We start from the raw sequence: 15,720 nt of genomic DNA, 5'->3' as shown, positions 1-15,720 counted from the left end.
TCTACGTGCCCCAAAAAGAGGTCTGACCTTGGACTAGCCAGGTCCCCACAGCCAAACCCTAACCTCTCTACCTCTGTCTGATTCAGAGCGAAACTGATCTAGAATTAGCTCAATTCAGGACACTATCAAGCCTCATAAAAAAAGAAGGTCTGACCTAGGACCAGGTCACCACCATAGAAATAGATGTATAGAATGGCATTCTATTTCTATGGTCACCACACTCAAATCCTGCCCCCTTCAACATAACTCCTGCTCTAAGATTAGCTCATAACCTTTCCAACTCTGTCGGTTTCAGAACTGGGCGTCCCCACGTCAGTGGACATGGTGTGCAGTGAGCCGGCCCACATGGTGACGTCGTTCAGCACGGGGGAGATCGGACTCTTCAACATGGAGACGCGGCAGCTGATCCTCAAGCTGGACCAGACCGGAGAGCCCGGTAAGCTCCGCTGCCATTTCTACACAGTGACTGTATAGATTTGTAACTCAAAAGAGACTAATTGAGTGCACTATGCGCTCACTGCCTATTCTTGCGCTCTCTCTGTCAACGCCCTTTACCCCTCTTGTCACAACATAAATGTTTGTTTGTGCATTAAAAGTCATACTTTTATTTTGTTGGTGTACTCTCTTCAGAAAGCTTCCCTAGCTATTTCTTTGTTTTATTAGCAATAGGCTATAGCAGCTGGTATATCACTACAGTCTGCAATATAACCCTAGTGCCCACCAAGTATGTTATAGCTCTGTGGCTTTTCCTTTCAACTCCCTACTTTAGAATCAATTTGTCTCTCGTTATAACTCCCATTTACCCTGTTGTTCTGACAAATTACTAAATGTAAATGAGAAAGGTTAATCGGGCAATGTTCAATTGAGTTTCATGTCTTGTCACACACAGAAGCGCCGTGCAAGATCAACAAGGTGCTGAGTCACCCCACTCTGCCCATCACCATCACGGCCCAGGAGGACCGACACATCCAGTTCTTCGACAACAACACGGGTGAGCTAGAAAGCTGTCATTTTGAACCGGCATTCCAGCTGGAATTCAAATGTAAATCAAATGTATACATAGTAAGACAAACACATTTTGTCACAATATAAAGTGTACTTATAACAGTTGGTATAAATACAACATTGAGGACAGTTATTTTTGTACTCATCCCGGGTTCCTATTACAGGGAAATGTATTCACTCCATGGTAGCCCACCTGGACGCAGTCACCAGTTTAGCTGTGGATCCCAACGGCTTGTACCTGATGTCTGGCAGTAAGTATTTATCTGGAAACGGGGAAGTACCAGTGTTTATGTTGGTTAGCGTTTCATGTAATTACAGCAATATTGTTCCTTGCATAACTGGAGATACAAACTGACAGTGTGGCAAATATCTGAGCACAGAAACGGAAGCCCCCTTCGATCTTTCTTGTGGTAACTTTCACTAAAAGGCATTTTTAGAATTGTAACGTTTCCCTCTAGCTCTCTTTCGTCCTCTCACTCTACCTCCCTATTTCTTTATATTTTTGTTCCTGTTTCTTTATATTTTTGTTCTCATCCATCCTCTGCCGTGTTAGGCCACGACTGCTCCATCCGCCTGTGGAACATGGAGAGCAAGACGTGCATCCAGGAATTCACAGCGCACCGCAAGAAGTCGGACGAGGCCATCCACGACGTGGCGTTCCACCCCACCAAGTGCTACATCGGCAGCGCCGGGGCCGACGCGCTCGCCAAGGTCTTCGTATGACCGCAAATCCCAATGGCTAACAGCTGCGTCCGGCTCGAAGGACCATCAAAAAGGGGCGGAGTTGTGTATTAACTGAAGGGAGAGATGGGAGTTGGAGCCCAACTCAAAGGCAGTGTGGAAGGAAATGTAGTGAGGTGGATGGGTAACTAGCCACTGGTGTCTGAGTCTTGACCAGTGGCAGTCGCGAGGGATGGTTAGACACCTGATGGTTTGAAGGCTGAAAGGGGTGAACGTGAGAGTTTTGAGAGAAAGAGGGCTACTCTACTATCCTTCCACCCGGGCGGGCCTGGGTGCTACAGCCAAACCAGAAGGAGATGTGGTCAAACATCACAAAGACCAAGCGGATATCCAGGAAATTCTCAAGACCTGTACTCTCGTTTAGAAACATAGCGTTCGTTTCCTAACTAACAGAAACACAATACTCGTATTCTGCCCCCCCCCCCCCTCCCTCCCCCCCGGGCACCCCTAAGACTGCCTGTGTTTTCAATGTCATCGTTTTCAAAGATTTCATGAAAATGTGCCTTTTTCGTCAGTCTTGCAGACAATGTTATTTTACAGTTTGTGTGCAAAGTAGGAGTGGGCAGGGTGTTCAACAACAAGTTATAATTTATTGTCCAACATAGTACTGGACATTGTCTATTCCATTTGATCCATAAAACTGAGTTTAAAAATAATTATATTTGCATCAGATGTACACAGCATATATACGGCTAGTGGTCAATAGTCACAGTACTGTTTAAATTATTGAACAAGTGAGTTGAGATCCACAATGCCCTCCAATCCACTGAAATATACAGTAGCGTGCAGAACTCGAGTCCCCCTGAATAAGCAAAATGGTAAATAAGTTTAAAGAAACCTGAAAGTCAGTTTGAAGTTGAAGTAAAGCCCATGAGCCTGCATTTCCTTGGTGTGTGATTTATTATAGCCTTTTGTATATGTCCATGTGGTTTTGTATGTAATCACAACGAATTGGAAACGACTCCATTAATTCATCTCTAAAACAAGTAAAAAATGTAGCTTTTTAAGTAGTGCCTATTGTCCATCCCCTCTTGAAAAGCCAACCCCATGAAAATAATTGAGTTGTTTGATGAAACTTTGCTAACAGAATTCCTACATATTAGCCCATATGAATCTGTCACCTAAGTGAGTAAGCCATCCTTGTATTCCAGCTTGCTTTGCTACGGTGTTGAATCAGTGTTCAAATCCAAATTGCTTGTACACAGCCAAAACACTGACTTAAACAGGCCACATCTTTCAACTTAATTTAGTTTCCAATTCAATTGTAAATGTTTTTATGCTCCAGCTTCAGCTCGCCTAGGTACAAGGAGTGCCTCTTTTGTTGTTTGGATGTTCCATTCTTTACATAAATAGGACAACAACATTGTAATATACTGTACCAACATAAGTAGAAGCGTTAACTCTTAACCAAGATCTGTCCTTTGACACTTTGCTAGCGGTAGATGAATTACTCAAACTTTGTTTCACAATTTAATGGAATTGATTGATCAATGTTGTGGTTTGACCTCATTTGAATACTGCTTTATCGTGTATTTATAGTTGAGCAACCTGACAAACTGCACTGAAAAATGGTTTGCAGTGAAACAATTTATTCATTTGATTTGTTTTTTATTTTATTTGAGCTGTGTATTTATTTATGCCTCCGTGTCATTTAAGCCAAAAGAATCAACCAAGTATTGTCTTACGACAAGATGCTTCACAGAGAGCCTGCACATGTAAAGTTTCCTGTGACCGTTAAGTTGGCTCTTTCAGCTTATAATGCTAAGTTAGATATTTTGCTAATGCTAAGTTAGTTTCTTCATAGATATCCTGCTTGCCCCTGTGCTGAGTTAGATATTTTGCTAATGCTAAGTTGGCTATGACTGCTAAGATAGTTTCTTCATAGATATCCTGCTTGCCCCTGTGCTGAGTTAGCCCCTTGGCTCCCATTTTTGACAGCAGGACTGAGGTCTCTCAGTACTCAACTGCACACAAGCTACGCTCCTGTGTTTAGGCGATATGACCAGCTCTGGTCAGAAAGCAGGGTAAATGCTTTAGGTAATAACTGTTTGAAAATAGAATTTTGTCAAATTATTTTGAGCAATTACTAGTTTTTTATTTACTATACATGGTTGGTGAAAAAGGTCGATCCTTGTTAAATACAGGTAAATATTTTTTTAAAGAATATTTTCTGTTTTACTTGAACATTTAGGAGTTATTCCTTGGGATGTGTGTACTTTGTTTCTTTTGTAGTGGAATGGTTGGAGATTTGCCGGTCTTATCACAAGTTGTATGCCTTTGGTTGTGAGCACTACAAAACAAGAAAGATTTTTGTCATTTATTCTCAAAATTGTCTCATCTCCAGTTGAACATGTGAGAGATTAGAATTTCGCTATCTACCAAATGCTTTGGTCTCTAAAATAAGGACTGTTGAATGACAAGGATGGATCAAAATCTGTGGGGAATTCGGTGTGCTTGCGTTGTACAAAGATATTATTTTCCTTTTTATTTTTCTTTGGTGTCAGGTAATTTTAGACAATGTAAGGGAGCGAACAGAAAACATGTACAGTTTTAAAGTATATATAAAAAAAAAAGATATTTATTAACACGGTATATTGAGTGGCTAAACATGGTGATGTGAAATGGAGTCAGTATGTATGGGTGCGCTTGTCGTGGTAAACGTACAGTAGTCTCATCACAACACTGAGTAGTTGAACAAAAGAGGAGTTAGTATATGGCCCCCTGCTGCTCACAATGTGGAACAAGCATATTTCACCAGGTTGGCTAACATTCCATGTCTTTTAATGGGCTTTATGTCCATTTGAATGACAGAATAGTGAGGGCTTGACCATAAGCTAGTGTTTCTTTTTGTGTGTGTTTTTGGTCATGGAGAACCACTTTAGATACTAGTTTTCTCCAAACCAGTTTGATTGAGCTGTCGTTTTTGAGACCTGTTAGTTCGTTGTTTGTCCATCAAGACTGCATACGGTCCTCAATTGGAATAATAATAACCAAGCAAACAGTGGTCCTCCAGAACCAGGAGTCGGACAAGAACTAGGATTTGAACAAAGAATTATTGTGTTGTTATAGGCAGTGTAAAAGCAGAATGCTCTAGTCTAAATGGTGACTCATAGATATGCGTCTAAAATTCACTTGTCCGTTCTGAGCAGCAGGGGGTGTTGCTTACAAGCACTACAAAGTGGATGAAAAGAGATCACACAAAACAAAGAACCTATTAATAACCAATGAAAAAACAAAACACAAAGCATTGGGCGAAGCCAAGTTTGCCTGTTGTAAATCAAAGTAATTCCCATTTTAACCTCCAGTTGTATAGAGAATTCTTTTAAGATGTGAATTTGATATATGCTAATTGGACTGTACATACAGTACATATAATTATTGTCATTATAGTTTATTCTTTTTTTTCATGATGTATTGTATTTTTTCTCAGATGGGAGTGACAGATTTATCAATAACAACAATAAAGGAATATGTTGTATATCATACTGGTAATGTAGTATTTGTTTCCCACCTTTAGAATAATGCCTTTCATTGCTTCAACATTCACACATTTTCCATTTCAAGTGTATACCTACCTATAGGAAAATATATTTGTATTTGATTCATACTTTAAGTAACCCCATATTAATTGTAATCCAATAGCAATGTTTATACCATTCAAAAGTCCTAACAATAATACTTCTCAAAACATGTTTTATGTTAACTTGTAAATTATTTAAATACATATAGAGCTGGTATGTACGTAAGTACCATTTTGTTGACAATGTAGTACATCTCCCAGTGTGTAAGAGACCACACACACCAGAACGGTGGTCAGCCGATCGAAGTCGTAGGCCGTTCCATCAATTACTTCCGCCGTGGGGTCATAGGGAGCAGTGCCTGTTTTCTTTGCCAATTTAACATGTAGGATCGTTGGAAAATGACCAGAAAATGCGACCTGATATTCTGGTCAGAGGCACTCTGTTGTACGCTCAGCTGACGGTCGTTTTGGTGTGTTCTACTTAAGGGTTCAGTTTTGGGGCTGTGAGTTGAACTCTTGACAGATGTTGTGTACGATAGTGGGCACCAGCTTATGGAGGTCATCAAAGTCCTCCATGAAGAACGAGTGCTCCTTGACTGGCTCACTGGCTATGTCTTCTAGCTGCTCCTGGGAAGTCCAAGCAATACCAATGGAGTAGGCAATTATACCTGTGTACACACACACACACAATACACACACCACACACCTTGCTCCATTCAAATACTTAAATTCAAGTGAACCCTTTCTCCATCAAGGTTGTCTCTGGTGTGATTTAAATGGATGAAAGCAATAATGTGGAAAGTGAAACCTTGCTTTCATTCACTCAAGTCACCCAAATGATACCTTAAAAATGAAGGAGAGGTGTATTTTCAGTCTTCAAATGTGGCATTTGCCCTGCTACAATTCTTTTCCACCCCCCATTGTTCCCTCTTAGCCACTCAGCTCTTGACCTTCCCTCCCCACCTTACTTACCTAACTGTTGATTGGCCAGAGCAGGGGACCTGATGTCGTCATATGAACGCCGTCAGTGATAACTACTATGACCTGCTTACTCCTGTTATGTTGGCTGGAAACTTCCCGGGTGGTGAACGCAATGTTCACCCCTGTGCTGGTCCCCCCTCTCCAGTAGCTTATCCCCAAAATGGCATCCAACAGCTCCTTCTTTCCACCATATTCCCCAAGGCATATCTCCAACCTCTGCTCATTTGTGTACTGCACTAACGCCACGTGTGTCCATGGTGAAGATGTCAAACGTCGACGTAACATTGGCGACAAACTTGAGTAGGGTGGCGAAGTGGGCGGTGCCCATACTGCAGGAGCCATCCATTAGGAAGATGAGGTCATGGGCATTTGAGGCAGGTGCGGCTACACACCAGGTGGGGCATGGAACACGCGTTCCATCAGGGGCCGTACAGGGGAGAGTAAGGAGAGCCAACTGGCAAAGGGCAGGGAGACCACCTGAGGAAGGGAGAAGAGATGACGGAGGTTGTCAGTTAGTGTATTTAACTGATGTTTCAAATCATGAACTGAAAGATTCCTCATCAAAAAGATTGGAAAATTGTCCAATACACAATGACGACACAACAGTGGTCGGCCTGATCACCGACAACGATGAGACCAGCCTATAGAGACGAGGTCAGAGACAACAACCTCTCCCTCAACGTGTGCGAGACGAAGGAGCTGATCGAGGACTACAGGAAAAGGAGGGCAGAGCACGTCCCCATTCACATCGACGGGGCTGTAGTGGAGCAGGTCGTGAGTTTCAAGGTCCTTAGTGTCCACATCACCAAGAAACTATCATGGTTCAAACACACCAAGAAAGTTGTGAAGAGGGCACGACAACACCTTTTCCCCCGCAGGAGACTAAAAAGATTTGGCATGGGTCCCCAGGTCCTCAAATGTCTACAGCTGCACCATTGAGAGCATCATGACCGGTTGCATCACGGCCTGGTATGGCAACTGCTCGGCATCCGACCGTAAGGGTAGTACGTACAGCCCAGTACATCTCTGGGCCAAGCTTCCTGCCATCTGGGACCTATATACTAGGCATGTCAGAGGAAGGCCCAAACAATTGTCAAAGACTCCAGTCACCTTAGTCATAGACTGTTCTCTCTGCTACCGCACGGCAAGCACTACCAGAGAGCCAAGTCTTTTTCCTCCCTTTTCTCTGTTTAATGCGGCTGCATATCCTGGAGGGAATCTTATTTCAGTCATTAACTAAAACAGCAGGGAGTGTTGGAGAGGCAACAAAAAAATGTAAACACAGTACTGTGAAGGGATGAGCTTGAAGACAACTGAACTCCCCCGGCTCCCGGCTGGGATGAGCTTGAAGACTATTCAACTCCCCCGGCTCCCGGCTTGGTGTCACTCATGGATTTTAATGAGTATATGTGTACTATATGAATTTTAAGTAGATCTACAATACAATTTTATGTACATTTTCTTTTGTTGTTTTTCAAGCGATTTCGATGGAGATTCTCATGTGTTTTTTAAATAGATGCAGACGATGGAAGCCTCTTTGTTTAGATTAAGCCTGCTATTTAATCAAAGGTTTCTCGGGGAGGTCAATCATCTTTGTTTCACAAAGTAAACAAAGTCTGTAGGATTACACAAATCTTAAAAGTCATTCTTGCAAGAGACGTGTTGTGTCTAATCCCTGGAAACCCATCCCACCCAAACCATACTATTCATGTTATTTTTCTAAGTTGCAATGAGTGTCAACCTTGCCTGCCTGCCATCCTGTTGCACACAATGGAAATAAGCCTTAAGGCTTTATCAAGTTTATATTTTTATGTGTGTATTGTTCCTCTGGCTGGAGTAGCTTTATATATGTTTTTAATTGTCAAATAAGTAATTTAAAATCCTGTGTGTGGCAACTCACCCACATTGGAATGACCCCCTTTTTGGATGATATGCTCTACACAGGTCCTTATATTTATATTTCTTTATTTAACTAGGCAAGTCTGTTTAGAACAACTTCTATTTACATTGACGGCCTACACTGGCCAAACCCGGACGACGCTGGGCCAATTGTGCGCCGCCCTATGGGACTCCAAATCACGTCCGGTTGTGATGCATCCTGGATTCGAACCAGGGTGTCCGTAGTGACACCTCAAGCACTGAAATGCAGTGCCTGGAAAAAGTAAACCACTCGGGAGCCAGATTTTAAGATCCCTGGGGTTGAGATGGACCTACAGTCCAAACTATCACTGGGAAAAACCCAAGAACACACCTGTACTGTATTTGAACCGAGTTAATCATGCCTAGCTATTGTAATGAATCAATTCAAATATCTCTTACATTGCAAGATGGCTGAGTGTGTTAGACCATGGTGCTGGCAACACCAGGGTGTTATTGAAGTAATGGGTCACTGTCAGTGTTAATAGATACATTTAATTAAGCACACCCCCTTATCCAGAGCGACTTCCAGTAGTGAGTACGTACATTTTTCATACTGGTCCCCCGTGGGAATCAAACCCACAACCCTGGCATTGCAAGCGCCATGCTCTACCAACTGAGCTACATGGGACCAAAGTTCTGTGAGTTGCTTTGTTTGCATGAACGCATGTCCTAATGACCATAACAAATATCTTGTTCTGACATTTCTCTTGTCCTCTTCTAGTTGAGGGGGGAAAAGGGAGGCAGCGCAGTTAAGTCTGACAACATCATGTATTATCTCTCCCCCTCTCCCCTCTCTCTCTCTCCATCAATATCCATCACTCCCATCTGTAAAAATGTCTCTCTTAGGATGTTCATTAAGCATGATGGTGAAGGAGGAGGCCTGGGCTGTGTTCCAAATGGCACACTAATCCCTATGTAGTGCTCTACTATTGACCAGGACCCATAGGGCTCTGTTTTAAGTCTGTTTGACAGCCCGAAGGGGAGTAGTGCTGTACAGATGACGAGTGGTTTGTCGACGACATGGCAGCACCTCACCTTAGTCCACTTTCAGTTAGCTTTGACATGTTGACACCCAATCAAAGCCTAGGAGATGGATGAGTGGCCTGGTGTGCTTCCCAAAAGGCACCCTATTCACTACATGGTGCACATTTGACCAGAGCACATGGTCAAAAGCAGTGCACTAAGGTTATGTAAGGAATAGGGTGCCATTTGGGATGCATTTGTAGTGCCCATCTGCCAACTAGCACTACCTCTTTCAATCTTTCTTCTGCTCCATCTTATTCTGTTATTTTCCTGTCCTCCTTTCTCCAACCAGTATAGCAACCGCCCGTTCTGTCCTCTATCCCAGTATTTAGTTTACCTTTCTGCCTATCAGACTCCGCTTCTCTTTCTTATACCTCATAAAGGTATGTTTTAACCAGTCCTATTAAAATGGTAGATTATCAGATACTCAACCAGGTCTGATTTCCTTATTACTGAAACCGGATCCAAGTGGTAAATATAAAGATCCAGTCCATTTCAAAAACTGGAGGCCCCTTATACTGGAGTGTTGTAATGCTATTTATTTTTTAAATGCAAAGCGCAAAGAATTTAAAATATATTGTTGGATATTATTCATCCTAATCAGAAAGGTTGTTTACATGGACAATACAGTGGAGATAATATAAGACAAGTACTGAACACAATGAAAGATCTGGGAAACCAGGGCTGGTAATCACAGCTGACTTTGAAAAGGCGTTTGATTAAGTACGACTGGAATTTATATACACTACCGGTCAAACGTTTTAGAACATCTACTCATTCAAGGGTTTTTCTTATTTTTTTTTACATTGCAGAATTATAGTGAAGACTTAAACTATGAAACAATACATATGGATGGAGTCATGTAGTAACCAAAAAATTGTTAAACACATCTAAATATATTTTATATTTGAGATTCTTCAAATAGCCACCCTTTGCCTTGATAACAGCTTTGCTCACTCTTGGCATTCTTTCAACCAGATTCACCTAGAATGCTTTTCCAACAGTCTTGAAGGAGGTCCCACATATGCTGAGCACTTGTTGGCTGCTTTTCCTTCACTTTTCATTCACTCATCCCAAACCATCTCAATCTGGTTGAGGTTGGGGGATTATGGAGGCCAGGTCATCTGATGCGGCACTCCCTCACTCTCATTCTTGGTCAAATATCCCTTACACAGCCTGGAGGTGTGTTGGGTCATTGTCCTGTTGAAAAACAAATGATAGTCCCACTAAGCCCAAACCAGATGGGATGGTGTATCGTTGCAGCATGCTGTGGTAGTCATGCTGGTTAAGTGTGCCTTGAATACTAAATAAATCACATACAGTGTCACCAGCAAAGCACCCCCACACCCTAACACCACCACCTCCATGCTTTATGGTGGGAAATATAAATGCAGAGATCATCCGTTCACCCACCCCGCTTCTCACAAAGACACGGCGGTTGGAACCAAAAATCTCCAATTTGGACTCCAGACCAAAAGACACATTTGAAGCAATTCGACCATGAAGGCCTGATTCACATGGTCTCCTCTGAACAGTTGATGTTGAGACGAGTCTGTTACTTGAACTCTGTGAAGCATTTATTTTTGCTGCAATTTCTGAGGCTGGTACCTCTAATGAACTTATCATCTGCAGCAGAGATAATTCTGAGTCTGCCATTCCTGTGGAGGTCCTCATGAGTGCCAGTTTCATCATAACGCTTGATTGTTTTTACGACTGCACTTGAAGAAACTTTCAAAGTTCCTTCAATTTTCCGTATTGACTGACCTTCATCTCTTAAAGTGACGATGGACTGTCATTTCTCTTTGCTTATTTGAGCTGTTCTTGCCATAATATGGACTTAGCCCTATTTGGTAAAAGACCATCTTCTGTATACCATCCTACCTTGTCACAACACAACTGATTGGCTCTAACACATTAAGAAAGAAATTCCACAAATTAACTTTTAACAATGCACATCTGTTAATTGAAATGTATTCCAGGTGACTACCTCATGAAGCTGGTTGAGAGAATGCCAAGAGTGTGCAAAGCTGTCATCAAGGCAAAGGGTTGCTATTTGAAGAATCTCAAATATATTTTCCACTTTTTTGGTTACTACATGATTCAATATGTGTTATTTCATAGATTTGATGTCTTCACTATTATTCTACAGTGTAGAAAATAGTAAAATAAAGAAAAACCCTTGAATGAGTAGCTGTTCTAAAACTTTTGACCAGTAGTGTATATTCTGGAAAATCCTTTATAAAATAGGTTAAAGTTATGTACAGTAACCCTAGGTAGTAAAATACAAAAAATGGTCTACTTCTCAGAAAGTGTTAAACTGTCAAGAGGAGTAGAACAAGGTTGTCCACTATCGGCATCTAGATTCAACAATAATATCAAGGGGTTAGAAACCCAGGGCTTAAAAACAAAGGTGACATTGTATGCTGATGATTCTTGTTTTCTTTTAAATCCACAATTTGGATCCCTCCACAGGTTTATAGAATAGCTAGATACTTTCTCTATCTCTGCATCTCTGCATTACATCCAAAGTATGGTAAGTGTACTATATTACTTATTGGATCTAAAAAAAATACAACTTTAACATTACCGAGTTGTTTACCAATAAAATGGTATGACAGTGATGTGGACATACTCTGTAGAGGTGTGGACTCGAGTTACATGACTTGAACTCGAGTCACAAATATGATGACTTGCAACTCGACTTTGACTTTAACACCAATGACTCGTGACTTAACTTGGACTTGAGCCTTATGACTCGACCTGACTTGATGTCCTCCTCAAGCCCAAATATAAAAAATGATGCTATTAAAAAAAGTGTGCAGCGCATCAACTCTTCATTTAACAGATTACAGTTTGAATTGGACAGCAGCCATTCAAATTGTGCCAGCTGAGAAAAAGTTGTGCATGGCAGTGCAGAGGAATTTCGGCAGGTGAATTCAGATGGAGCCCTTGGAAAGATGATACCCCAAATTATTACTTTCGGATGTAAAGACGATGCTGTATCAACAAAAAACAGATTGCAACTCGCAAAACATGCTGGAAGGAAATTACAGATAGATGCACAACAATTTCCAACTTTGTTCGACATTTGAAGCTGCAAAAAGTAAGTCGTGGCTAATATAGATGACAGCTATATATTTTATTACTTTACTCGTGTGTCATCTAGGCTAACGTAACGTTAAATAAATGAGCCTCCACACAGTCAGTGCGGGAACGTGATCATTGCACCCAAGATTGAGCTACAACTGGCTAGGCAGTTGGTAGCCTAAATCCTGCCTGCTGTTCCTTAAACCATTGACATATGTTAGCCTACTGCAACCACAGACAGAGAGAGAGAGTGTGTGTGTGTACAAGACTACATCGCCCGATTGCACCCCATAGCGATCCTCGATAGTCGATCACTATTGGGGGGAGGGTCTTTCTCATGGCTACCCATGTATTTCCATGGAAATATAAAGTTAATTTGAAAGTAATAAATATATAGATATTTTGAAAAGTATTCATGATTTGCGTAAATGTAATATACTAACTATTACTCTTGTTAAAAATATGAAATCGTATTACATTTGGTAAAGAGCACATTATGACTTGGTAAGGCCTCGAAACTCAAAGTTTAGGATTTGAGACTTGACTTGGTACTTGACGCTCTTGACTTGAGACTTGACTCGGACTTACCTGTCTTGACTTGGGACTTGAGTGCTAAGACTTACTTGTAAAACAATGAATTGGTCCCACCTCTGATACTCAGTATACATATCCTGAAAGAAAGCAATGATCTCACTACAATACATTTTAATATAAGGTCAGCAAAAATAGATAAGATCTTGCCAACATGGAAAGAAAAATGCCTGTCTATTTGTGGAAACATCACCATGAATAACCAGTTGACCTATTTGCTAATGGTCTAATGGCCTACACGTAGCGACCTGCTTTTTAAATTATATGAGCAAAAAATATGTCATTTTATTTGGAACGGCAAGCCAGACAAAATTAAACGGGCCAATTAAAATAATGAATGTGAATTTGGAGGGCTGAAATGATTAAATATTAAAGCATTATACCGCTCACTAAAGGCGAGAGTCATGCAAATGTTATACTTAAATCCAAACTTGTTGTCTAGCAGATTAGTAAGAATGTCTCACCCTATGTTCAAGAATGACTTTTTCCCTTTATTCAGATTACAACCTCTCACTTTCAGTTCTTTGAAAATGAAATAATTACCAAAATATTGCTATTTTTAAAACAAACCATAGAGAGTTGGATGTAATTTCAGTTTAATCCACCAATGTCAATGGAATATTTGTGAGTAAACTTGAGTTATGCACGTGGAGGTTTTAGGGCCATAATGAACATGTACAATGACTATTTACATGTGTTGGAAATAAATCAAATGTACACATTTTTAAGTTTTAAGGCAAATTCCATTATAATCATATGCTGTGTGTGAAATATGTTGATTTATAGCCAAGGTGGCAGAGGCGCTTCACCTAAAATGCTAAGTAACAGCTGGTTACTGTACAACCCTTCAATATAAGCCCTATTTTTATTCTCTCTAATATAAGTTAAACAGGTTGATCCCCTGCTTCAACTCCCACTGAAGCCCCAACAGATCAGGCTCAATTCAATTCAACCGGCCGCATTCGGTTCAAAGCTTTCTGTGTGTGGTCCTGTAATCTGTAATGAATGGTGATGCTGGAGATTAAAAGGGTAATGTGATTTCTTGAAGGACACCTACAGACACAAACCGAGCTGAGGACTGTCCTGTACATCACCACTGCAGAATTGAAACCGGTCCAAAGCTGTTTGGAATCTCTTCAGTTGAATCTACGTGGGCACAGTTGGAGAAAGAACATGTCACGACGACTCACAACGCCAGTGATGTAATATCCCCAAAGAAACAATCTTAATTTAACCTTGGTCTAGACTAGTAAACTGTTTGTTGCAGACACTACTGCATGCTCCATTATCAGGATAAAGAATCCCTGAAGACCTGAGGAGGACTGAAGTCTGCTTTCATTCTATTGAATTATGGCATAAAGTCTATGCAGGTTTATGTACATTGTGTGTGTACACAATTGGAAAGTTTTGAAGAATTGCAGTAATGACCACTCTTATTTACCAATCTGAGGAATCACAGAAAGCAGGAACAGTCTAGTGGGTCAACAGGGTGGGCAGTTTTGACAGGGTTCAAATGACAGAGGTGGCCAGTTGTGTGGCCACACCCATAAGCATTGATATGAATATGGGCACCCTGTGAGCGTTAGACAATAATATATATTGGTGGCCTTCCAGCCCACCGTTTTTTCAGCACTCAAAAAAAGAAACTTTATTTATACCCTGGTTTGGGGAAGTTTGTTCAAATGTATGAGCACAGCCGGACTATACACTTTAGCATCCATCCTATGGAAGTATATTCATGTCCAATGGAGGATAAGGACACAGATTGTTGATAACACTGACTGTTATTCTAGGTGGCAGATACGTACCTCACGGCAGTGACAAACAGTGTCTTGGAAGCAGGGAGCTATTTTATTAAAGATGTAGGTTTATGTAGGTTTCTACTGCTGCAGGTGGACTGTGAATGAGATCCAGTATGTTCATGCAGAGGCAAGGTGAACGGTCCATGTGACATCAGGCACAGCCACACAGCCACGTACTGTATCTGCTGCCCTGGTTCCTGTCAAAAAGCTAGTAGGTCTATGCAAGTGTCCTAAATACCAATACAATCCTAGATTTACCCTCCACTATATAGCTCTACTACACAAGCTTCTGATTTATCTAACTTCGTTGTTGAAGTATAAAAACACGTGTTACCAAACTCGTTCACAGGGGTTGGTTAACTCTTGAGGTTTCTTGGGTCTCCACTAAATTAGGTAAATCCACTTTTAGTTTTAATGCAATTTGCAGAACTCATTACAATTAGATGTTGTGCCTCTCGGGCAGTTTAGGGTGTTCATTGAGGACCTAGCAGCAGTTTTTCGTAAATGTTGTGTTTTGTATTGATTGCTGTTTTGTTTTACATTGTATTTGCCGTTGTATTGTTGTGATCAAGGCACCGTTGGGAATAAGACCCTGGCCTCAATGGGTTTTCCCTGAATAAATAAAGAAGAAGAATAAAATAAAATAGGTATAGAACATCATTCCTTTGTCAGCGTAAAGACGTAAGAGTTCATGTTTCTCTGTCAAGTCATGTAGACCTATATCTTTTCCATAAGCAGATCACGCTGGAAATCCGCATGTTGAGTTCACCAGATTCAAAAGCACACTGGAATGTTAACTTTATCCATGAGTTAACACAGGCCTAACAGCAGCCTTATTATATGGGGGTGTTTTGTTAAAAAGGAAAAGCAGGGAAAGCACTGACAGTAGGCTATGCTTTCACACGGCTGCTCAAGTCCACACTTGTCCTGCTAGACGTTGATCATGACTCTCAGTTTAATTTCATTACACATAAGAGTCACTGGACGGAGGTGTCTCCTGTCCGGGGGGAGTTTTGTTAACACGCATCGCTTGCGGTAAGGTTTTGGAAA

At 41.2% G+C, this 15,720-nt stretch overlaps 1 protein-coding gene and 1 non-coding gene across 3 annotated transcripts in view; one reads left to right on the top strand and one right to left on the bottom strand.

The window, feature by feature from the left end:
- LOC118389136 (striatin-like) overlaps window positions 1-5,229 on the top strand; it is an 81,108-nt gene extending 75,879 nt beyond the window's left edge. For both annotated transcript variants that reach the window (XM_052527453.1, XM_035778926.2), the window contains 4 exons: window positions 296-436; window positions 890-991; window positions 1,170-1,256; window positions 1,559-5,229. In XM_052527453.1, coding sequence (XP_052383413.1) covers window positions 296-436; window positions 890-991; window positions 1,170-1,256; window positions 1,559-1,728 — 500 coding nt within the window. In that variant the 3' untranslated portion in view covers window positions 1,729-5,229. The remainder of the gene's footprint in view (window positions 1-295; window positions 437-889; window positions 992-1,169; window positions 1,257-1,558) is intronic.
- A 3,492-nt stretch (window positions 5,230-8,721) lies between these two features.
- On the bottom strand, window positions 8,722-8,797 carry trnaa-ugc (transfer RNA alanine (anticodon UGC)). Its single transcript has one exon. It is a non-coding gene; the product is annotated as a tRNA-Ala (tRNA).
- Between the last annotated feature and the right edge of the window lie 6,923 nt (window positions 8,798-15,720).

The sequence above is a fragment of the Oncorhynchus keta genome, chromosome 10, assembly GCF_023373465.1.
Source record: "Oncorhynchus keta strain PuntledgeMale-10-30-2019 chromosome 10, Oket_V2, whole genome shotgun sequence".
Lineage (NCBI taxonomy): Eukaryota > Metazoa > Chordata > Actinopteri > Salmoniformes > Salmonidae > Oncorhynchus > Oncorhynchus keta.
Note: the sequence above shows the minus strand (reverse complement) of the source record. Positions and strands in the feature narration are given on the sequence as shown.